The 24,809-nt window shown below is 43.2% G+C and overlaps 1 protein-coding gene across 1 annotated transcript; it reads left to right on the forward strand.

Annotated features, from left to right (window-relative positions):
- The first annotated feature begins 4,393 nt into the window (after positions 1-4,393).
- On the forward strand, positions 4,394-17,402 carry P2RY10 (P2Y receptor family member 10). The gene is made up of 2 exons (XM_083722441.1): positions 4,394-4,540; positions 15,031-17,402. Exons 1-2 carry the CDS (start codon positions 4,536-4,538, stop codon positions 16,070-16,072), a joined length of 1,047 nt encoding a protein of 348 aa, XP_083578567.1. The 5' UTR covers positions 4,394-4,535; the 3' UTR covers positions 16,073-17,402.
- The last annotated feature ends 7,407 nt before the right edge of the window (positions 17,403-24,809 follow it).

The raw sequence follows: 24,809 nt of genomic DNA on the forward strand, positions 1-24,809 counted from the left end.
TGCTATAAGCTTATGAAAGTGAAAAGGCCGGATTGCTCAGCAAGTAGAAGTAGTAGAAGAAGGCATCTCTGAGCACCTTAATGACTACAAATCCTGATGGTTACCTCAAGGATCAGTCTTCCTCTGATTAGCCCTTGCTGGAGACAGGGATGTGAGAATCAGCCAGTTTCAGTTTCTTTCACGTCAGCTTGGTTTTTGTTTTTGTTTAATCCTCATGAATCTCCCCCCGATATACACATTTTTGTGTGCAATCTTGCCTGTTATGCACAGTTTTGCAAATGAATTTCCCCAATACAATGCAGTTTTGTAGGTTGCATCACTGATATATGTGTTTTTATGCACATGTTATCCTGGTATATTTATTTTGGATGCATTGGTTGACTGGAGAGCTGCATTGCAATATTCAGAGAAGTGTAAATTTCAAAGGATGGCTGTGTTTCGGTTCACAAATTGTTTTGAAAAATGAGAAATATATAGGTTGGTCTTTAAGTGCAACCTGAATCAAACTGCTACTCCATCTCTAGCTGGAGAACCTGAAAGGGAGAGAACTCATGCTCATGTCCTTATCGCTGGCTTCCCATTGAGGAATTTGGTGGGCCACTATGAGAACAAGTTGCTGGACTAGGTAGACCTTTGGCCCGATTCAGCAGGGCAAGCTCTACTTATGTTATTTTCATTTAGATAGACAATTGGTTAAGTCACAATCCAGAGGCATATATTGGGTAAATCCAAAGTGTGAAAGAATTGTTAAAAGTTTGTGAAACGTAACTGCAATGACTGAGTTTCACAAGGAACACTTGCAGCACAATCTGATGCTGTGTCTAAGGGGACTTACTCCCAGGTAAGGGTGCTTAGGACTGTAACCTTAGACAATGAGCAATAGTTGAGCACCTAACTCTAATAAATAAATGAAACAGCTGTAAAATTGATCAGGGCAAGGCAGTTCCCTGCAGGTTAAAAAAATGACAATGCACCAGCCTTTTACATAGGATAACAACTAATAAGCCAAAGTGTTGGTGCTTGTTGAAAACTATCCACTTTGCAAAAACAGAACTAATTATTTAAGGTGCCAACCAAAGGGAGGAACAGACACCAAAAGTGGTAGAATTACATTATCCAAAACTCTGCAAGGCAGAAGTGGGAACAGAGAAATGCTACTGAGTTCTTCCATCCCATATTAATTTCCCCTCCCAATAATACTGCATTTTAAAAACTATTTCCATTCCAAAAAGGAAGAGGGAGACCAGCTCCTCTGTGCTGTGTCTGCACTTCCCTTGCTGTAACGTAGGAGGAAGGGCCATAGCTAGGTTCTAGAGCATCTGCTTTGCATGCAGAAGGTCCCAGGTTCAATCTCAAGCATCTTCAGGTAGGGCCGAGAAAAGACTTCTACCTGAAATCCTAAAGAGCTGCTGCCACTCAGTGTGGACAATACTGAACCAGATGGATGAATGTTGCTTCTAGGAAGCCACCTATGTTTCTAATAGATTCTGTTATTTGCATTTAGCGGGGGAAACTTGATGGGAACTGAGGAGGAAGAGCTCATGTATATGAAAGATTCCGTTCTGCATATAAACTGTCAAACCATCACCCATTCAACTGTGCGCATGTAGTCCCTATGAGACATTGCCAAAAAGGCCTGAAAATGAATGCCACAAAGGTTTAACAGATGACAAAGTGCAAAGCTAGATGACTCATCCTATGCTAGAGAACATTCATTCAGTTAAGAATACTTAAGAAGAAGAAGAAATGGCATCATCTAAGGGAACTCTACCAGACCTAGGAAGCTGCCACCTACTGAATTAGACCATTGGTCTATCTACCTCAATTGTCTACCCTAGAGTAGGGAAGCCTCAGGCCCAGGGGCCAAATGCAGTCCTCCAAGTTTCTCAGTCTGGCCCTTAGGACTTTCCCCACATTGCACCCCTACCCAGCCACACCTCCTATCATCAGGCAGTCCCTGTCACCAGCCTTACTTCACAATTCTTTGAGTATTTTTGACAGGCTGGAATGTGCCTTTGAATTCGGATAAAGATTTTTGCTTGCCTGAATGGCGGAAAAGAAGAGAGGAGTGTGTGTGTATTGAAACACATACCCTCCAACACTTTGAAGCTAAAACCTGGGACACCATCTTCCTGGATGCCATCTTCCCATTTATTTATTTTTATTGAGAGCACAACAGTCATTTGGGTTGCCATGATCTTGTGCAATTTTATGCTGCAGTTCCCCACGACCCAAATGCAAAATCGCACTGTGAAATCACGTGAGACCAAGGCAACCAAAATGGCCGCCATTCTCTTGTGATAAAAAATGGGATGTCCTCCTCTCCCCCCAGGTATGAAAACAAGCTAATATCCTCTTGAGACAAGGTGCTTGAGAGGGTGGCGGCAGTCTAGCTTCAGGCATCCTTGGCAGAGACTGAATACTTGGATCTGTTTCAGCCTCACTTCAGACCCAGTCATGACGCTGAAACTACCTTGGTTGTCCTGGTTGGTTACATTTGATGGGAGAGAGATGGGGGCAGTATGACCCTCCTGTTTTTCTTGACATTCTGGCAACTTTTGATACCATTGACCATTGCATGTTTCTGGAGCTACTGAAGGTGGTTGAGTTGGGGGCAGATTGTGGGTGGAGTCAACACTTACTCCCTGTGCAACAGCAATAGAGGGAGCAACAAAACATGTTTGGATCTGGATGGGCACTTTTGTATATCAAGGTCCCTTTCTCTACCCTCCTAAAATATACTTGGAGTCGAGTGTGGATTTCATGCTCTTTATTCAGCTCATAGTAGTGAGGAATCAAAGTTCCCCCAAACTGTCTGCTTTTTACACAATGGGCCCCATGTGATTGGCTAATTCCGGGATTCTCTTGTACGCCAATCAGGTTGTGGATTCACTTCCACCTGGAGCTGGATTGGGTGGCTCCTGCGGACCAATCAGACTGTTACATTCTGGATCCTATTGTTCTAGGACCAATCAGACTGCTGCATTTTGAATCCTATTGTTCTAGGACCAATCAGACTGCTGCATTTTGGATCCTATTCAACTCAGTACATAACACCTCCCCTTCCATTCTTCCTCCCATGCAGGATTCTTGCTTCCTCAACACAGTCATACAAAGTTTTGTGGGCACTAAGCTTAGACCTCTTTGGACTATTTTGGATTCCACTTCCCTCTACCCACTAAGGTTTTACTTCCCAATATATATTTTTGGTACTTGTGCACATCTCTGTGATACGTCAAATCTGTTCATGCCTTCCTCTTGTGTGTTGCTATTTTGACTACAGCAGCGGCGGTTAAATAATTTAATCAGAATTAGGATATACATTGATTCCTACTGAAATTATTTGCCCACACTAATAGTAGCACATTGAACATGGCTTGGAAACAAATGGCCTGGCAGCAAGCAAACTAGTGCAGATCTCTGAGCATAGGTAACATGCTTACACTGATAGGATCTTATTCCTGCCAACAACCTTGCTGCAGCATTCTGCACTAACTACAGTTTCTGGAGCAAGCCCCACACAGAGTACATTACAGTAATCCAGCCTAGATATCATCAATATCATGGTGTGTGCATGCACAAATGAGACTGTGCAATAGAAGAGAATACAAGGCATGGAAATGAGGGGTGATCTGTCTGTAAGGGAAAAGTAGCTGAGAAAAGTAAGGAGGCGATGGAGGTTGAAAATGTGTGAAGGTGAAAATGTGGTTTCAACAGGGAATGCAAAAAGAGGGAGGGGGGAATAAGAGCCTTGTGAATGGTGTCGAAGATGAAAGCTGGTGCATGAAAGGGCCTGGGGAATAGGAGGGGTGGGGGCATCATAATTGTGCTGGTGGTGAAAAGGCAGCTTAATAGTTGTGATGCAATTGGGGGGGGGAGGAAGAAGGTGCAGGAGGTAACCATGGGTGGTTTCACACAAGGAGAGGGGAGGCAAGGATACGGTGGTGAAGGTGAAAACGGGTTCAGAGTGGGGCTGCAGAACAGAAGAGAGAAGTGGCTTTGGAAATGGGGTTGGGAAAGTGGAAAGCAGGCTTATTAGCTGCATGGGGTGGGAAGGGAAACCCTGGGGGTTAATGTGGGGGAATGGCAGGGGGTGAGTGGAGCAAGCAAAGGTGCAATGGGTTGTTTGGAAAAAAATAAGCTGATGCATAAATGTGAAGAACTGGATTTAAGATTGGGAAACTGAGAGAAACCAAGATTGATAAATTAATCCATCCCTAATCATTGGTCGCGAAGAATAAATGTGGGTGAGTGGGTCTGTGGCTGTGAGAATCTGTCCCAGTCTTTGTTTGGTTACAGAAAACCAGCATAGCAACACTATGATTCAGACTGATGTTCTTGCGTGTAAATAAGACTTCTGTGGTAGAAGTAGCATAGCGTTTTACTTCCTGTTGCATTAACCTGCCTGTAGCAAGTTCTATCTACTGGCTTCCTTTCTCCGTTTTAATCACACATGAAAGCAACAAGGTGCAACACTGCTGCCAGAACGCTGAGTTTCCCAGAGGGCTTACTTTTGCTAATACTGGGACGTTCCAATGAGGTAAGGCTTTGGAATCATGCTGTAGGAAAGTTATCGCCACAACACCCTCTGTGAGTTTCAGGAGAACTGCTTCTGCCCAGCAAAAGATTGCTAAAAGGACATTTTTTGAAGCCAGACTCCAGAATATAAGATTCAAACCAATGATTTCAAATTCGATTTTGGTTTCTATAAGTTTCTCATTTTTCTGATCTGAAGTTCAAATGTTCACACTAAAGTATGTGATTTTTTTTTAAAAACAGTCCTCGTGAAAATTCATTTTATTGCAAATTTCTAAAATTCACATTTTTCTTGCATGCAAGTTTACCCAATGTGCACATTTTGGCAGAGCAAGTTCCCCTGATATAATGCATTTTTGGTATGTTATTTTCACTAATATACGCACTTCTGTGCACACGCAGCTTGTCTGGAGAATGGCATTACAGAATTTGAATTTTGAAGGGTGGATATCTTTAGGTTCTCATATTGTTTCAGAAAGTGCAAAATAAGTAGATTCATCTTTAAATGTAACAGAATAAAATTTCTCTCCTGTCTCTAGTTTTCACTAAACATCTCTCATTGGCAGGGTTAAAATTTCTTCAGAAGGTGATTAATGTTCGCAGAAGGTTTTTCAGCAGAGTCTAGATATATACCTGTCAGGGATGCTGTAGCTATGGGTTTCCTTTACCCTGGGGCAGGGGTAGATTATCTTATGTTTGAGGTGACCTCCAACTCTATTGTTCTATCGCCCTTTGGGCAACTAGTCTGTATGCCTGCAAAACAGTAGAAAGCATGACATGACTAATATAAATTATTTTTCTGAAAACACTTAAAGCTGTTGATTAGGGATGGAAAGATCTCCCAATTTTGGTTCTATGCATATATAATATTTCCAATCTGAAATTCAGTTCTCCACATTTTGCATTTTATTTTATTTTTTAAAAAAAACCTCATGAAACTTCACCAGCATTTTGGTGCAAATGTCTTTTATTAAAAACATTTTCATAGGCGGTTTTGACTAACGTCCACATTTTTGCAAGCAATTTCCCCTAATGCAGTGCATTTTTGTATGCTAGTCTTACTAATATTGACATGTTTATGCACACTTCCCCATAAAATATGCATTTTTTGTAAGCATTGCTTGCTTGGCGAATTGCATCACAAAATGTGAGTAATTGCATATTTCGATGGATAGCTGTGCTTCAGTTCACTTGTTTTGGAAAGCGCAAAGCTGATAGATTTGGCTTCAAATATGTACTGAACTAAATTTCTCCTCCATTCCTACTGTTAATTGATTAGTTGTTTAATCATCTGCCTTTTAAACCACCGAATAGCTGGATAAGCTTGAATTGAATGCAACTTTAACATAGGTGACAGACTGAGAAATGACCATGCTGGTGACAGTGTAAGGTTCTCTTAGGTCTTAACAAATCAAATATGTCACTCTGTGTTTGGAAAACCCTCCTACGACAATGTAACAGAGCAAAAGAGAATCCAGAGTTGTCCCTCCATCCAGTTTAAACTTCAGATCACGGATTGGGAACCTGTGGCCCTCCAGATGTTGTTGGGCTCCTTCAGACCCAGCCTGCAGGGCCAATGGTCAGAGAGGGTTAGATGATGTGGCAACACCTAGTGCAGGCACCCCTAAACTTGCCCCTCCAGATGTTTTGGGACTACAACTCCCATCATCCCTAGCTAACAGGACCAGTGGTCAGGCATGGTGGGAATTGTAGTCCCAAAACATCTGGAGGGCCACGTTTGGGCATGCCTGACCTAGAGGGAGCACAGGCTACCCATTTCTGCTTTAGATGATGAATCTGCAAGATCCGCATTGTTTTGCCCCAGAAAATTTCTTTTTTTAACAATAGGAAAAAATGTTGATGCCTATCTGGTCCATTACCATGTGTGCTACCTGGCTGGCTGAACATAGATCCCTTGGACTCCCAAACTGAGACTGGCCTATTTATTTATTTATTTTTAACCCACCCCCCTCAGTTGAAAATTTAAACAGTTATTCTTGTTTCTGGTGGTTACACTCATACACTTTTGCTGGCCTGCCTTAAAGAATATTGGGAAGGGTTGTGGCTCGATGGTAAAGCATCTGTCCTGCATGTAGAAGGCACTAGGTTCAATCCCTAGCAACTGCAAGTAGGGCTGGGAAAGGACAGGGTCTGAAACTCCAGGGAGCAATCTCTCTCTCTCTCTCTCTCTCTCTCTCTCTCTGTGTGTGTGTGTGTGTGTGTGTGTGTGTTGATTTGAATCAGGAAAATAGGATGGAAGAGTCAATTTTCATCACCTAGAGTAGCTTCACATTCCTAATCCAAATTGCCTCTCTCCACTCTCCCACATGGCTCTTTTTAGTCCTAAAAAGAATGTTAGATCCAGCCATAGATCTCCCACATCCTTTTCATGGATTTCCCACAGCTGATTGAGTATGGTTGGCTTACAGCAGGGGGCTTTCCTTAAACTGGAGATATGCCAATTTACAATGCTAAGAATCTTTCAGAAACAGCGTAGAACAGCATTGTTCATGCTGTGATATTCATGGCTAGGTTGAAGGTTTTTGTGGGTGGGATATATTAGCAAATGATTCTGTTTTGTCTTCACTTTTATCAGCTATCTCACATTTTGCGGCTGGTATTGATCAAATAACGGTCAAATCTACCATCTAATTGCTGAGAGGGCTTTAAGGTTAGATTTTTAAGTTGGCAATGCACTCTTATGCATGTTTACTCAGATTTGGGTCCCAAAATTTTCAGTGAGGCTTATTCCCAGATATGTGCATAGGAATCCTATTGCCCACAGAAGAACATCCTGCTGACTTCAGTGGGACTTACTCCTAGGTAAGGGTGTACAGGATTGCTGGCTAAATGTTGTTTTGGCATCCATCTATCTCAAGAGACAATGGAGTGTGCCTCTGGGGTGAACTCAAACCACTGCATTAGCAGCACCAAAGTGACCTCTTTGGGGTGCAAGCCCTGGTAGTGTGTATGGAGGTTTTGGACTGACCAGACAACAAAAAAACCCTCTCAACCTTGATTTTGTGGTCCACAGAAAAGCAGAGCAATACATTTGGCACCAGCTTGGCTGCAGGAGTTGGTGGAAGAAGACAAACAAGTTCCCATCCCACTGCCTTGGGGACTCCACTCCAGATTTGTGTAGGGTTTACTCCTTAGCCTTTACTTCTCTTAAAGATATCCTGCCATGCAGCAGAGATTTAGGACCAGAGTTTTCTGCTCCTGGATAGGCTACCATCCTAGGCTGATGAGCCCCATTTCCCCCTCACTTCCTGCCACCACATGTTCAGAAACCACCTTCTTGACCATTGGACCCACTATTGGTCTTGTCTGCTCAGTCTGCCAGAGTCTGTCTTCATGTGCAGGGAAGTCCCCAATTTACCAAGCTTTTGAGATGCACCAGCTACCCTCACCTGATTTAGCCAGCCAGTAGAAGCCATTCCCAGGGTGTGGCTGCTGTTGCATGCTGACAGCTTCTAGGAGCCACATGTGAGAGCAGAGTGCAGGGTGGGGACCAAAGGTGGACAAACTATCCCAGAAGGAACATGATGTGTTGCCCACCAGAGATGTTACACCTCCTCTAACACCCTATACACCCCATAGCTAAATGTACTTCTTGTGCAAAGAAGGAAAGCAAGCGGAAAGGGGTAACAGGGCCATGCTTTTGCCCCTGCCCCATGGTGCATGGCACCACATCTGTGCCCTTGCTATTTGCATTGTAGCATATTTGATCAGGATTCCAGGATTTGGGGAAGCTTTAATGCTAGAGACAGGAACTTTTTTCAGTCCTAAGGCCACATTCCCTGTGGGGAACTTTCTGGGGGCAACATGCCAGTAGTGGGCCCCTGTAGGGGCAACAGTGAGTGGGGCCAGAAACAAAAGTGGGTGGGCTAACAAGGGTGACCCTTTGTAGCCATACACACAGCCATCTCTCCATCATCCATCCAGAGGCATTATCCTAGTTCAAGGAAACATTTCAGCTGCTAAGAAATACTTTGAAAAGGATGTGCGGTAGGGCTGGCATGAGATGTAACCTGGGAAGGGTGTGGGGAGAAGCATGTGGGTCTAGAAAGAGTCTCAAGAGCTGGACAAAGAGGCCTGGAGGGCTGAGTTTGGCCCCAGGTCTGAGGTTCACCTTTTCCAAAGCTAAATGTACTTAGGCTTATCCTGCATCAGACATTAATGCTAATGTGAAGGTGGCAAGGGCCAGAGTGGAGTGGAGCCGCACTCAATTTCCTCCCCTGCATAAACCTTGTGACAAAAAACTTGAAGTGTAACAAAAAGCTGAAGTTCACAGAAGACATAGAGAGACAGCAGAAAAAGGTACAGGCACAGAAATAAGTGTGAAATTATCTTAAAAGGCCACACAAACACATTGGTGCTATCAGAGCAGGATTTGATGGTGTGGGGCAGATGCCCAGAACCCCGCTCAACAGAACGAGCAAGAGGGTCCCCAAATGCCACAGGGCTGGCTTGCCTCATTTTGATGTAAGTGAAGCAATACACACAACCGTCTCAAGAGAAGTGCCGCCTGGAAAAGTCCAGCGTCTAAAATGACTTGGCTGCATCACTGAATGGGCACAATGTTCTTAATGGAGTGGGCATGTTGCAGTACTACTTGTCAGTTTTATTTTATGGAAGTTCTTAGAAAGGATGGTGAAGAAATTTGATTTTGTTTACATTTAAAGGCAAGTTTACCGAATCCACACATTCTGAATCCATTCTAATCTTGATGGGACTTTTCACTTTTCCAATTTTCCTCAATGAGAATTCTTGCTGTTACTGTAGCATGTAAGAAGATCTCTTTAGCCTTTTTAGGAATATCCAAATCTGTGATTCCCAAAAGGAAAGCTTCTGGCTTCCTACTGAAAGATATCTTTAACATTTTTTCCAATTCTTTGTGGATGTCGTCCCCAAACACCTTGATTTCTTTACACTGCCACCACATATGGAATAGAGTACCTGGCTTTTTTTTACACCTCCAGCAGTTATTTGGGACATTTTTGAACATCTTGGACAATTTCCAGGGGTTAAATACCACCGAAGCTGCATTTTAAGAAAATTCTCTTTCACAGAGTAACAGGCTGTAAAATTCCAGTTTGTTTTCCAGAGGTTTTCCCACTGCTTCATTGTTACTAAGTACCCAAAATACTGTGATCACTTAATCATAGCTGCTGTAACCTCCTCCTCCTTGACTTCCCAGTCAAGGAGGAGTCGGTATACTTTAGCAAGTGTTTTAATTCTGGAGTTCACCAAATCCAATTCAAATCTAGAGGTCTCAGTGGAAAAACCCTTTTGTTTGTCATTTTTAATGTCTCAAATAATTGGTGATATTGAAACCAGTCAAAAAAGCACTCTCTTATTTCCCCAAAGCTTTTTAATTTCAATTGATTATTATCCTCCTTTAGGAGTACTTTATATGTTGGCCAGGGTCCCTGGGTATTTTTTCTCTTGACCGCCTTTGGCGTGATCCACCAGGGAACCGATGGGTTCAAGCAGGTTTTTATACTTCTCCCAAACCATCATTAAAGATTTCCTAATAACATGGTTTGAAAAATTCCTATGAACTTTTGCTTTCCCTTACGCTAAGTACACGGGCCATCCCCATCGATTATCATAACCCTCCAAATCTAAGAGGTCTGGGTCCTGCAGTTTGTTGATCAATTTTCACATTGAGAACAGTTTCTGCTTAAGTCCAATTCTCCACATTTCCGCATCCGCTTGCAAAGAAAAACACCCAAAACTTCCTCATGAAAATTCACCAGCATTTTATGTTTTTCTTTGCAAGCTGATGCAGAAATGTGGAGAATTGGACTTAACCAGAAACTGTTCTCAATGTGAAAATGACTGAGGGCACCTCCTCATGCTTTTATGGCATAGATTTATTGTCCAATGCATCTCATATCCATCTCTTATTATCCCCTCTCCCCTCCCTCAGCTGGCTCCACCACAGTCCAAATTTCAATTATAAAAGTTGGTGAGTGTAGGGAGTTGCCTTTTTGGCTTATAAAACTTCTTAAAGGGTGTAGTTTTGGGAAGGAGGGCGGGGAGAGAAGTTGCAGTCCATGCCAAACCTTGGGAAAGAGTGAGTAACGACCTAAATGAACGACTACATTATGTGCAGCTGCTTAAAGCAGCCTTCACTAGGTACAGAGGAGAGATTTGATTCAGCTCGCATTTCAAGGTGAATCATCTGAATTTGTACTCTTTGAAACATTATCAGAACTAAAACACAGACATCCTTCAAAATTCACACTTCTCCTAGGTTTGCAATGCAATTCTCCAACCAAACAATATTTACAAAAATGTGTTTTAGGTGACAGTGTGCATAAAATATATTCATGAAAGTAACAAACAAAACTGCATTATATAACTTTCAAAAAGTTTACATTAGTCAAAACAGCATGCACAAATATGGATATTAGGAGAAATATGCATAAAAGTTTGGATGATTTTTTTAAAAAAAATTCCAAATGGCTGCATAAATGGAAAGAGTAGGATTTAATATTGGAAGCTGAGGCTGATGGGAGTCCACTATCAGAAAGGCCCCTTCCCTAAAAACTACACATGGGATCTCCAGGAAGAGTAATGAGCTTTGCCTTCTAAAATCTGAATTACATTATTTCTCCACTTCCAGCTAGGTGGAATTTGAACAATTAAACCAGATTAATAGCTATGGGTTATGTTAGAAATGCACTTTTGAGGATTATTTCATTAACACTTGAGCCATTGCTGTCTCAGCTGGCCCCACATTCTAGCCAACAGTAGCACAAGCCCATCCATATTTACTCTGAACTAGAGAAGGAATGATCTGCCAAACTAGGCAGAGGGCCTTCTAGGTGGTGGCGCCAGCCCTGTGGAATGCCCTCAAATCAAATGTCAAGGAAATCAATAACTATCTGACTTTTAGAAGACATCTGAAGGCAGCCCTGTTTAGGGATGTTTTTAATGTTTGAAGTTTTATCGTGTTTTTAATATTCTATTGGGAGCTGCCCAGAGTGGCTGGGGAAACCCAGCCAGATGGGTGGGTTATTATTATTTCTGTTCTTTCAGTTTCTTGTTTTCTTAAATGCCGTTCTCCATATTTCTGTATCAGTTTGTGAATTTTAATTTAAAATCTCATGAAAATTCAGCAGCAATTTAGTGTGAATTTTTCCTAATAAATTCATATTTGTCTAATGAACATATTTTTGCAAGCAGTGTTCCCTTACACAATACATTTTTAAATATTATTTTCACTAATATATGCATTTGGATGCACACTTTCTCTTGATATAAGCATTTAAAAAACAACAACTTTTGTTGGTTAGAGAACTGCATTGCAAAGTGTGTATAAGTGTAATTTTCAAAGGATGTGTTTCAGTTCTCATGCTGTTTCATAACGTGATAATTTGATAAATTCATATTTAATATGCAAACTGAATGGAAATTCTCTCCTGTGCCTCTGCTGAAGTAAAGTCCCCAGATTTCAATGAAATTACTTCCAAGTAAGCATGCATAAGATCTGCAGTATTTATTTTCAATAAACTGGGGTCAATGGAAAGGAAGTGGATTTTAAAAAAGAAAATACCCCCACACAACAAAACAACAACTCCTCCACACAAATTGGCTTACATTTTGCTAGGCCAACCTTTACTGGCCCACTGGCATTTTTGCCACCTGGAGGAACTATTGTGGGTACCATGCAGACACCACAACAGTATGCACACTGCAACCACATGTGCACCACAATCTCTCTCTCTCTCTCTCTCTCTCTCTCTCTCTCTCTCTCTCTCTCACACACACACACACACACACACACCACCAGAAATTAGGTTTCATAAATGTGTTTTAGCTACTACTAGAGAGTAAATTCAACTGAGCTAAAAGGGCTTATTTCTAAGAACACTTTGACAGGACTGTGCCGTCATTGTTGGAATCCGGTTAAAGCCTAATTCTTGTGGAAAACCCAAAGCGGAAAGACAGGCAGGAGACCCTATTCTTCAAGGCACATGGTCCAGATATGACATATTTCTGCCGCTGTACAGAAAAAGCTACTAGTTACAAGTGCTGTGTTTACTGCTTTAAGACCTACGCCCACTTACTGGAGAAAGGAAGCCACAGACTGAGGAAGCTCTTAAAAAACAACCTGTACAAACAAAGTTGGTCCACAGTGCAGAGAGTCTGTTTGACAATTTACAGGAAGGCTGCCTAATAAATCCAACAACCATGGAACAGCTTATGGTTTTCTTAGCAGAGAGAGGCGCAGAGAAAAACAGATGCTGTGGCCACTTGTTCATGTTCCTAAACCTATACATTTTCTCCACTCTGTGGGCAGTCAGTTTAAACATGCATACTTATCTGAAGGCATGTGATAAGGCAGGAGCAACCACCCTGTGCTCCTCCAGATATTGTTGGACTTCAACTCCCATCAGCTTGGACAAGCATGGTCAGAGATGATGGAATTTGCGGTACCCAGCAACACCTGTGCTAAAGTCATCATTGACATGCCCATCCTTCTGGCATTTAACGTGGAAGGAAGGGGTATGGATCATAGAAAAAGGAATGCATAGGTAGGAAGTGGGAAATCCTCCTCTGTCCCTCAACACATCCTACTATAGGGCGCTGCTCCAAGCACTCCTCTCCCTTCTCAACTCCAGTACTGGAACTGAATGAGGACTGGGAGGAAAGTACCTAAATTCTAGGTCCTACTACAATGAACTGTGTGGAGGTAAGTTGTTAGTGGGCATGGGGATCAATGTACTTCTTCCATCTGCTCCTTTTCAGTTAAAACAACAGTAGGGAACCTGCAGCCTTAATTAGCCCCTCTAGGGCTCCTTGTTTGGCCTGCCTGGTCATTTTTGAAAAGCCACACCAAACTTCCCTATACCTGACATCAGATATGGAATCAGATATGAAACAAGTGAAGATGTGGTTGGGCTGCAGGTGTTTTGCAATCAGCCAAACACCAGCACCTGCATAGTTCTGTGCAATGCCCTACACACAGCACTTCCTAATAACGACCGGCTGGTTGTTGGTGGTTGCAAAAGCTCTGTGCAATGCTCTTTGCAAGTAGCAAGCAGTTGACCATTAAGGTTGGCACACTGTCATATGTGAGCTCTAATAAGCAGGCCTAATAAACAGCCGTTTGCCTACCCGTAGGCAGCTGATGCTATTGTGACATCAGGTGATAGACAGGAGGGCAAACCTGCCCATCTGTTGAACTTGGCCTGTGCAGGCTAGTTTACTTGCCTTGCCCCGGGTGCTGACAACCCACGCTACGCCGCTGCCTGTGCAGGCTAGTGAAGGTAAGGATCTGGCCCGCAGGCTGGATACAGTTCACATCTGTGCTAAAGGAAGCCCCTCCTACCTCACTTCATTTCATATGTGAACAGGCTGAATGCCCAGAGAGAAACAAGGGTCAGCCCAATACATTAGGCTGCCTGGTGTACACAATTCCATGTACTGAAGCTGACCAGACTGGCAAGTGAATCTTCCTTCAGCACTGGCACTGAGACAGCACCCTCTACCACACCTGAGGACATGAGGCTAACTTTGGGGGTGCAGTGCCTGCCACAAGGCACACACAGCTCCATCCCCACCCCTACACCTGCCACCTGCGCCTGCCGCCTGAGGCAGCTTCTTCACTCTGCCTAAATGGTAGGGCCAATCCTGTGTCAGCCACTGACACAATTACTTTGCCAGCAACCTACATATGCTATTGATCTTCTGAGCCAACCCTAATTACATTAGAAGCACTGATTTAATTCTCCAAGGATGGAGAAAACCCAGAGTCCTTTTGTAAACTGCATTAAGCTTTATTTTCTCCAGAGACATCTTCGTGTAAAATTGAAGCTAGAAATCAGTTGCTGTCGTGTGTTTTTTACTAAATTTCTGAGTGACTTAATGAAAACATATGAACACACAACTAGGTGAGGATTCAAAAGAAAAGTGATGAAAGAGGCTAAGAGGGAATGAGTTGAGCAATTGCAGGAGACAATAGCTGAGAATTGGTTATGTGCAAGAGTCATTTCCGTGGGTGGAAACAGACCAGGAATCAGTTGTTTTTGTTTACAGTGCAAATAAGATTTGCAGCAATACATAGAGGTGAGTAAAATTGCAGCAATATCTAGGGACGCCCCTCCCATTTTACCAGTATAATCTCAGGTTACCCCCCGCCAAAAACAGAGTTTCATTGGTCCTTCTCTGTGTGAATCTGCAGGGGAGGGGGCACATGTACTGCCAGTCATTTTGCTGCAGAATTCTGCAGTAACTGCTGCTTCTGAATCAAATACAAGGGAATCCCCACATAAAGTTCATTGCAATAATTCAGTCTTGAATAAACCAATGTGTGATCTACTGTGGTCAAACTTTCCCTGGTCAGTATGACTGAGTATTAGTCCAATGCTTTTTAAAGCATTGTAAATCAAAGCAAAGACAATACTGTGTCTTTTCACAATAATGAAAACAGGAAACCTTACACTACTTGTTTTTGCTTCTGTTTTTTTTTAAAAACAGGGTAAATATTTCCAAAGAAGTGCCCCTTTCATCTCACTTTGCCTCTAATGGGAGTGCAGCTGTGCTGCTGCTGCAGAGCTTTAGTGCAACAGACAATTGCACGGAACCCAGGAAAGAGTTCCAGCATTCCCTTTATGCAGTGACATACACCATCGTTTTCATCCCAGGCCTCCTGACCAACAGCATGGCCCTGTGGATTTTATGCCGCTTCATCAGCAAGCAAAACAAAACCATCATCTTCATGGTTAATTTGGCCACTGCTGACCTCATTCAAGTCCTTTCCTTGCCTCTGCGGATATATTATTACATCAACGACAAGTGGCCATTTGGAACCTTCCTCTGCCAGCTCTGCTTCTATCTGAAGTATCTGAACATGTATGCCAGCATTTGCTTCCTTACGTGCATCAGCGTTCAAAGGTACCTCTTCCTTCTCCATCCATTCAGGGCCAAAGGGTGGAAACGGAGGTACGACGTGGCCATATGTGTTGCTGTGTGGATCTTTGTTGGAGCTGCTTGCTTGCCATTTCCACTGATGAGAAGTTCGAACAGCAATGATACTTGCTTTACCGACCTTGGTGTCAAGAAAATAGGCAGCCATGTCAGCTCAGTCCTGCTGATGCTGGTGGCTGAAATTGTTGGGTTTTTGATCCCTCTCATCACCATTGTCTACTGCACTTGGAAGACAAAAGCCTCCCTCCAAGAATGCCATATCCTTCTGCAAAACACTACCGAGAAGCAGAAGGCACTACGGATGGTTGCTACGTGTGCCATTGTCTTCTTCGTGTGTTTCACGCCATATCACATTGTGTTTTTCTTCTTTATGATGGTGAAAGAGGACGTTATCAGAGACTGTGGCGCACGCTGGTTTATCCTGCATCTGCACCCTTTCTGCTTAAGCCTTGCAAGTCTTAACTGTTGCTTAGATCCAATCCTCTATTTCTTCACAACATCAGAATTCAAGGGTCAGGTGTCAAGACACAGCAGCTTGGCCATCAGGAGTCGTCTGATGAGCAGAGAAAGTGCTTCTTCTGTTAAGGAATAAAATAAGTTGGACTTCTAATCATTCAAGGAACCATAGTCAGAAGCTGTATACAGAGCCACATGACTCGTCCATCTCGCTTTGTATCATCTTGTGCAGTCAGGATTCCGCACATAGCATGGAGAGGACCGCCCTGGGCTCAAAATTCTTAGGAGTGCACAATTTCAACACCCGGTGTTGCCTCAATACAGGTGAGCGCTTCTGTCTCTGGGGCCCATTGAAAATGAATTCTCCATGTGAACCAGAAAGTGACCTCTCTATACAACAGAATGACTCTTCTTTTTTATCTCTGTGGCTGCAATCTCCTGGGTGACACGGATGCCCTTATGCAGTTGAATGTGCATGCATACTCCGTTCGTTTCCCTCCCCTCCCCACCCCACCCCCTCCATGTGGCCATGGGAACTGGAAACTCACGCTACGCCATTGACACCAAGGGGGAGACTGAAAGAGAAGAAGATCCTACAAAACTTGACGGCGTCATTTCAACAGGCATGTCCCCAGTATGTGAAAAGTGTGGGGGGGAGGGCTATGACGATGGGGGCACTCTGCCTCACCTAACTTATTGTTAATTGTATAAGGGAAAACAGCCAGGTAGGTTTTTTGTCAACCAAAGAACACAAGAACTGTCTAAAGACAGAGCTGTCTTTATAGTGACTCAGACTGCAAGTTCATCCAGCCCAGTGTCTCAAGCAGGAATCTTTATTCTAACTCATACCTGGAAGTGCCAGTGACTGAACGTATGTTCAGCTATGATAAAGCAAGATAGAAAACTAGCTCAGTATCATCAACACTGACTGGCAGCAGCTCTCCAGGATTACAGGCAGAGTTCTTTCTCATTCCTACCTGGAGAGCTCAGGGATTTATTATGGGGTTTTCTATATGCAAAGCTGAGGATCCACCACTAGGCTGCAGCCCATCGCCTGCTAAACCCCATACAGCAGCTTCTGCAGTTCTGTGTGGGAGACTAGCTCAGCTGATAGAGCACGAGACTCTTAATTTCAGGGTTGTGGGTTCAAGCCCCACATTGGGCAAAATATTCCTACATTGCAGGGGGTTGGACTAGATGACCCTTGTGGTCCCTTCCAACTCTACATTTCTATGATCTTATGATACTATGACATTTGGAGAATAAATAAGGTAGTCACCTAGTTAAAAAAAAGTATGCCGGCCAAGGATATGCCCCTTTCCTCAGAAGCAAATCCTACTGATTTCCATTGGGAATGTTCCTTGTGAAACATAAGCATTTTATTTGTAGATTCGTTGATTATATCTGCATAATTGTGTACACAAACATGTACATACATGAATAAAATAACAGTTTTAAGGAAAAAAGGCAAGAGCACTGTGTTCTCTTCACCACTGTTCAACAAAAACGTAAGCCTTATTTCGCCATCCTCTCAACACCCCAAAGATTGCTATGATGGGGACGAAGGACATGGATTGCTAGTTCTGCCTCATTCCCTGCCCATGTCACATCCCTATTATGTTTGTTTTTGTTTGTTTGTTTGTTTGTTTGTTTGTTTGTTGAATTTATATACTGCCCTATACCTGGAGGTCTCAGGGTTGTACACAGAAAAGATAAACATAAAAACTACAATAAAGTGGTACCTCAGGTTAAGAACTTAATTTGTTCTGGAGGTCGATTCTTAACCTGAAACTGTTCTTAACCTGAGGTACCACTTTAGCTAATTGGGCCTCCTGCTGCCACCGATGATTTCTGTTCTCATCCTGAAGCAAAGTTCTTAACCCGAGGTACTATTTCTGGGTTAGCGGAGTCTGTAACCTGAAGTGTCTGTAACCTGAGGTACCACTGTATATATAATCAAAATAAAAACAACAACCCAGTAACACCCCTCCCCCCACAAAAAACCTCCACATTTTAAATGGACATAAGATGTCAATCAAATGAACCAAAGGCCTGTTTAAAAAGGAACGTTTTTGCCTGGCAGTCACATCAGAACCCGCACTGTGGGTCCTGAGCACCCACAAAAAAATTCTAGGTGCCTGGGCCCTTATAGCCCCCTATAGTTGGCCCCTGTGCTCACAACAGCCTATATATCCTTAACCACAGAAATAAAGTAACTTCACAGAAGCACTGCTTTTTATAACTAAGAGAAACTTGCCACAAACACACTAAACCTTTACTTCCAGTTAGTGTTTCTTATACTTTATATATCCCACTCTATCTTGGGGGCTTTCAGCCTGGTTTCTTATGAGCTCCACACTTCCTTTGCCTCAGCTACAGTTCTCCTAGGCAAGTTGTTCCCTCTTAAGAAGTAATCTTTGTAATACTGTAATGGCCTTTATGGCCCCTCAGGAGCCTTGATCCCCCTTTAATGGACAGATTTGCTGTTTTTATATGAGGTGGGGTGGTTAATTGTCAGCTTGTTATTTGTTATTTATTGCCTTTTTATTTTCCTGTGGTTTTTAATATTTGATTTGGGGAGGCGAAAGAGGACAGGGGTGTCCTGGACGTTTAACAGGAGTGACACAGAGGCTTCACTTGCTGAAACTCTACACAACTGGGAGGCGTGTGAGAAGAAGAAGAAGAAGAAGAAGAGGAGGAGGAGGAGGAGGAGGAGTAGTAGTAGTAGTTTGGATTTGATATCCCGCTTTATCACTACCCGAAGGAGTCTCAAAGCAGCTAACATTCTCCTTTCCCTTCCTCCCCCACAACAAACACTCTGTGAGCTGAGTGGGGCTGAGAGACTTCAGAGAAGTGTGACTGGCCCAAGGTTACCCAGCAGCTGCATGTGGAGGAGCGGAGACGCGAACCCGGTTCCCCAGATTATGAGTCTATCACACTTAACCACTATACCACACTGGCTCTCCAGTGAGCCCTGCCTTCCCTAATTTGATTGCGTTTTGATTTTGAATATCTTGGTAAGCTGCCTTGAGGACAGCAGCGTATACAATAAATACTTTTTTATAATAAATTGAGACCAAGTAACAACTCTGTGAAAGTCACACAGATCTCACACGACATCGTGGCCCTGAAAGACACGAGTCCCGGTTTACCTCTGGGATATGTTGGAGGGTATGATATATCAAAACATTTTGATTTCACCTCCCTCACCACTTTTTTATTCCATGAGGGCACCTGAAGAAGTCCAATCATAAGAAAAATGTGCTGGATCAGGCCAATGGTGCCTCTGGTCCTGCATCCTGTTCTCACACTGGCCAACCAGATGCCTATGGCAAACTTGCAAGCAGAACCTGAGTGCAATGGTTCTCTCCCAGCTTGTGATTCTCAGTAACTGGTATTCAGAAGCATACTGCCTCTGACAGTGGAGGAAGTAGTTGTGATTAGTAGCTGCTGCTGGCCTCATGTGCCATGAATTTGTCTAAGACCTCCAAGCTGGTAGCAATCACTGCCTCTTGTGGGAGCAAAATCTATAGCTTAGCTAAGCACTGTGTGAAGAAGTACTTCCTTTTGTCTGTCCTCAACCTTCCAAGATTCATCTTCATTGTTGTTGTTGTTGTTGTTGTTTAGTCATTTAGTCATGTCCGACTCTTCGTGACCCCATGGACCAGAGCACGCCAGGCACTCCTGTCTTCCACTGCCTCCCACAGTTTGGTCAAACTCATGCTGGTAGCTTCAAGAACACTGTCCAGCCATCTCGTCATCTTTATTGGATGTTCCTAATTTCCAGTGTTAAAAGAAAGATACTTTTCTCTATCCCCTTTCTCCACACGATGTAAAATTAATTATACCTCTATCATGTCTATCTATCTATCTATCTATCTATCTATCTATCTGACTGACTGTCAGTCTGGCTGTCTCTGTATCTTTTTGTCCATTGGTCCACCCACCTCCTCACCCACATACAAACAATATGTGAGGAAGTCCACATGCATTATGAATGCATAATGCATTGCACAGGGCTTCCCCTTCCCCTTCTGTTAGTTTTCTTTCTTTCCTCTCAAAAGGCGTGGGCATACTCCTTTTACAGTCAGGTGCATCCTGTCAGTTATTTTTAACGGTTGATGGTTGACAGGGTACAGTTGTTTTTCTGCCTACAGACTCCTTTTTTTAAAAAAAAGTCTAATTATCTACATTACATACACTAACCAGAAGAATGGGGTTTTTTAACAGTTCCAGAGGTTTGTACAACTGTCAGTCTCCCAACAAGACTGTTAATATTGACCAGGGAGAAGGGATTGTGAAAACTCTTGATTTAAGGAATGCTTTACAAACCTTGGTTAGTACATATGCAAAAATTAGCAAAGCTTTGAAAGTGTTCTGAAAGATGCCACAACGCTGTGCCATGCCCTTAGGGATACATGATATTTCAGAAGATGAAGACTCATAAAATGATAGAGGTCACATCCACACCACACACTTAAAGCGTATTTAGAGCACGTGGCTTCCACTAAAGAAGCCTGGTCTTTTAAAAATGTTGTTTTTGTTTTGTTTTTTAAAAAATCACCTTTCTCTTAAAAGAAAATCAGCAAGTGCACCAACGGGTCATCCCATTTGCCACTTTTCAACTGAAACCCAAAGAATTATGCCATGAAGCAATTTTTCCCTTAATGGGACCTTTTAGGGATCAGGAAGGCGCTGTGGGTTAAAGCCTCAGCACCTAGGACTTGCCGATTGAAAGGTCGGCGGTTCGAATCCCTGCGGCGGGGTGCGCTCTCGCTGCTCGGTCCCAGCGCCTGCCAACCTAGCAGTTCGAAAGCACCTCCGGGTGCAAGTAGATAAATAGGGACCGCTTACCAGCGGGAAGGTAAACGGCGTTTCCGTGTGCGGCTCTGGCTCGCCAGAGCAGCGATGTCACGCTGGCCACGTGACCCGGAAGTGTCTTCGGACAGCGCTGGCCCCTGGCCTCTTAAGTGAGATGGGCGCACAACCCCAGAGTCTGTCAAGACTGGCCCGTACGGGCAGGGGTACCTTTACCTTTACCTTTAACTGTGGGCAGCTGAGGAGCTAGTAGACTGCAGAGATTAATGGAAAGAGGAAAAACCACTCACAGCCACCTCATAATGCTCAGGCAAGCTCAACCACACAGCCACTGTGATTCTAAAGAAATAATAAAGTATCCAGAGAATGAGGCAGAAAAACACACACCCTTTTAAATGCAGTGCAGTCTTGAAAAGTTTCCAACCTTTTCACAAAAGGAGATGGGAACTTTTTTAGGCTGCATTTAATTTCATCACTGTCTCAATGTGACCAGATGCACCAGAGAAGCACCCTGGAGTCCTAGAGCAGGGGGAAGGGAACTTTTTTTTTCCAACCCAAGGGATTGTATTTTTACTGAGCAGCCATCTGAGAGCCACATGCTAGGGGTGGGCAGGGCCAGAGCAGTAGTGGGCAGAGCAAATGTGTGAATTTCATCTTTGCACTTTGGAAGTGGTAGCTGGTGCCCATTGGGACTGGTAGGGCAGAAGACAGGGAGCCCGTCAGTAGCTGAAGCCAGAGCCAAAGACAAGCAGAGCCAACTTGCAATAGTTTTCTCCTCCTCCTCCTCCTCCTCCCTGCTGAGTTGTAGGGCCACACCAAGACTAAGGAGGCGGAAGCTTACAGGCAGTGCCAACTCCTGGACTGGTTGTCAGTAAGAAGGCTAATTTCTACACATACTTGTAAACTCCTCTGTACCTTCCAATGCAGCAAGGAAGAAGCATTATCAGAGTGCAAGGACTCATTCCAACTAGGGTAAATGCTCAAGGAAAGTGCAAAGCAGGGTCAGTAAGGGGATAAGAAGGGGGCCTGGGAAGACTCCCAAGGGCCAGATTGAAAGGCTTGGGGGGGCACACTTGGCTTCCAGCCCTGAGGATCCTCACTCCTGTCCTGGAGCATCACTCTCAGTATAGTTTTGGGGAAGTGGGTGGTGCTGGAAAGATAAGCTGTCCAGTGTGTGTCTGTGATGGCACTAAAATGCATCCTGCACATTGCCTTCCCCATTCTTGTAATACCGTGTATAAAAGGCAGTCAATTTCCCTGTTTGCTCTTCTCCAAAATGTGGTCCAAGGTCTGGGAGGAGGTATATTTTACTGCATAGACCAATAATATTGTTGCTGCCCTAACAAAACTACTGCCATCTAGTGGTATGTGGTACACAGTTCTGGGCAATGTGTTCATGCAAATTTGCACATTTATATATTGCCAATATATTATGTCCTAAGTACACAATACAGATGCAAAATTCAGACTGAACAAAAGAAAAGCTAATCTGTGTAACTGTTTTTCCATCAGATACAAGGGAAGAGCCAGACTGAGTTCAGTGGTAGAACATCTGCTTCACATGCAAAAGGTTCAATCACTGGCATCTCCAGGTAGCGCTGGTAGTATCTCCTATCCGAAACACATGAGAGTTGGAATATCCAAAGAGGGAAAGCAAGAGAAAGTTGAAGCTGTTGGTTTGGATTTCTCTCAATTTGAGTTCAGTTCTCCATATTTCTTCATCAGATTGCACCCCCCCCCAAAAAAAAAGAGTATTCATGAAAATTCATCAGTATTTTAGTGTGAATTTCCTATGTATGCAATTTTGCCTAATATGTATAAATTTGCAAAGCAATTTCACCTAACGCAATGACTTTTTGAATTTTTATTCCCTCCCCCATATATGCATGTTTATGCGCACTTTGCCCCAATAAAGGCATTTTGTCACATATCACTTGAATGGAGAACCAGATTGCAAAATTTGGAGAAGTGTAAATTTTTAGGGAAGGCTCTGTTTCAGTTTACATGTTGTTTCAGAAAATGCAAATTAGGTAAGCTTGCCTTTAAGAGGACATATATGGATGGCTTTCCTTCCCCAAAGTTGGCTCCCTTCCAAACACCAGAAGCAAGCTGGGAATGGAGTAACATGGATGGAGAAATCAAGTGAGAACAGGTAAGGTACCGGGGGGGGGGGGGAGAGATGGACCAGTACATCTCTTCCATTGTTTGTGTTGAACCACACAAGGTTGCCAGAGATGATCCAGGATGTGAACCAATGAATGAAAGCCAAGAAACCCACCAGAGCCAGAAAGACCAATGTTGATTTGGCCAAATCCTAGCCAAACAGGAAGCTCTTTATGGCATTCCTGTCTAGATAGATAGGCCATGGATGGACAGGATTTGGCCTAGGTGGGTGATTCCAGTCCACAGTAAGAATACTTCACTACCCAGTAACATGGTGCAAACTGTAGGGTCCAGTTGTCCACCACATAAAACAACTGCACATGGAACTGAGAGGGTTTGTTGTTAGCCCTCATTGCTTTTGCTAGTCAAGTACTCACCAGGGAAGACACATAACAAGAAACACATGTCAACCATCCTCATGTCTAATTTGGTTCACATGCAACACATAAGCTAAGAGACCCTGGAATGGGAGGGCAGAGGTGGCTACAGCCCCCATTTGGAGAGAACTTAGAGAGAAGTAAGCACCCTCCTGAGAAGATCCGGCAAACACAACAGCCCTACTGCTGTAGTCAAAGCTAATTGAGGAAAAGGTACAATTCAGCAAACATGGAGAATATCTTATCTGTGGAAGGGAAAGCCAAGGTGAGTTGAGAAATAATGTATGGAGAGATATGAAAAGAGGGAGACATGGGTGAGGTTGCGGGTGAAGCTGAGCCCTGAACAGTGAGATTCTAGGGCTTTTCCCCCCTACTATTTTGTACTAGTCATGAACTATGTCTTATGGAAATACACTAGATTTTTCTCTCTTTGTGCAATGTTTACACCGGTCTGTCACTGTGCTGCTTTCATTGGTTGTTTCCCAAGGTACTAATGGGTGTGGGACAGGAACAAAAAGGAGGGAACTCATGTGTGTAGGAAATAATTTGAGGGGGTAGGAAAGGCCTTGAAGTGGGCCGGGGGGGGGGGGAGGATCTCCCTCTGGGTGTGACAGCTTCCCCATTGAGAGGGCAAAAGTGGTTGTTTTGCTTTTTCTTTTTAAAAAAAAAGGTTTAACAAGGGGAAATAGCAGAGATGGGTACAACATAGAACCTCTCCCTCTTCTGTTCCTCAGCTGCCTCATGTGAGAGTAGTAAAGGATGCATGGTGCAATCCACACAGGGCTTTTTCCCAGCTGGAACATCTAAACTGAGATGGATGGAGGTTTATTGTTTGTAAGTGTATAAGTTTTTCTTTTCCTTTTTTTCTTTTTTCTTTCTTTCTTTCTTTCTTTTTTCTTTTTTCGTTTTTTCTTTTTCTCTTTTCTCTGATATGTGTATCTTTAAAAAACTGTTTAATAAAGGTATTATAAAAAAAAGAAATTAGAATACAGAAGGGGGAGGTATGAGGAGGTCGGGGAAACAAGGCTTAAGAAAATAAGGTTTAAATTATACTTGTTTTTTGTTTTTGTTTGTGTATGTTTGTATTGTTGTTTGTGTTTATGTGAATTATTTGAAACTTTAATAAATATCATTTAAAAAAAAATAAAATGCTTCTAACTAGGGACACTTGGTTAAAACAACCGATAATAAGAACCTGCCTTATGCTTCCAGCTCAGTTTTGTTTACAGCAAGGGCAGGAATCCTTGCTGGGGTCTTGGGTCTCCAATGAAGTTTTGTGGGGACCCAACACCCCCTTTGTTACTGAGTGTTCCCATAGGCCTCTTATTTTGATATTGTAAAATACCTCTTCAGACTCTGAGTAGTGTGAGATTTCAGGGTCCTGGCGCTTACCCAGGGTTCATGTTCATGACAGATATATGGTGACTTTAGGATATATGGTTTGTTTACAAATATATACAACCTGTGTCTACAGTGAAGAGAAGGTTCAGCGCATTCACATCTCAAGATGAGTCT

Source organism: Podarcis gaigeae, assembly GCF_964106915.1.
Source record: "Podarcis gaigeae genome assembly, chromosome: Z".
Taxonomy (NCBI): Eukaryota; Metazoa; Chordata; class Lepidosauria; order Squamata; family Lacertidae; genus Podarcis; species Podarcis gaigeae.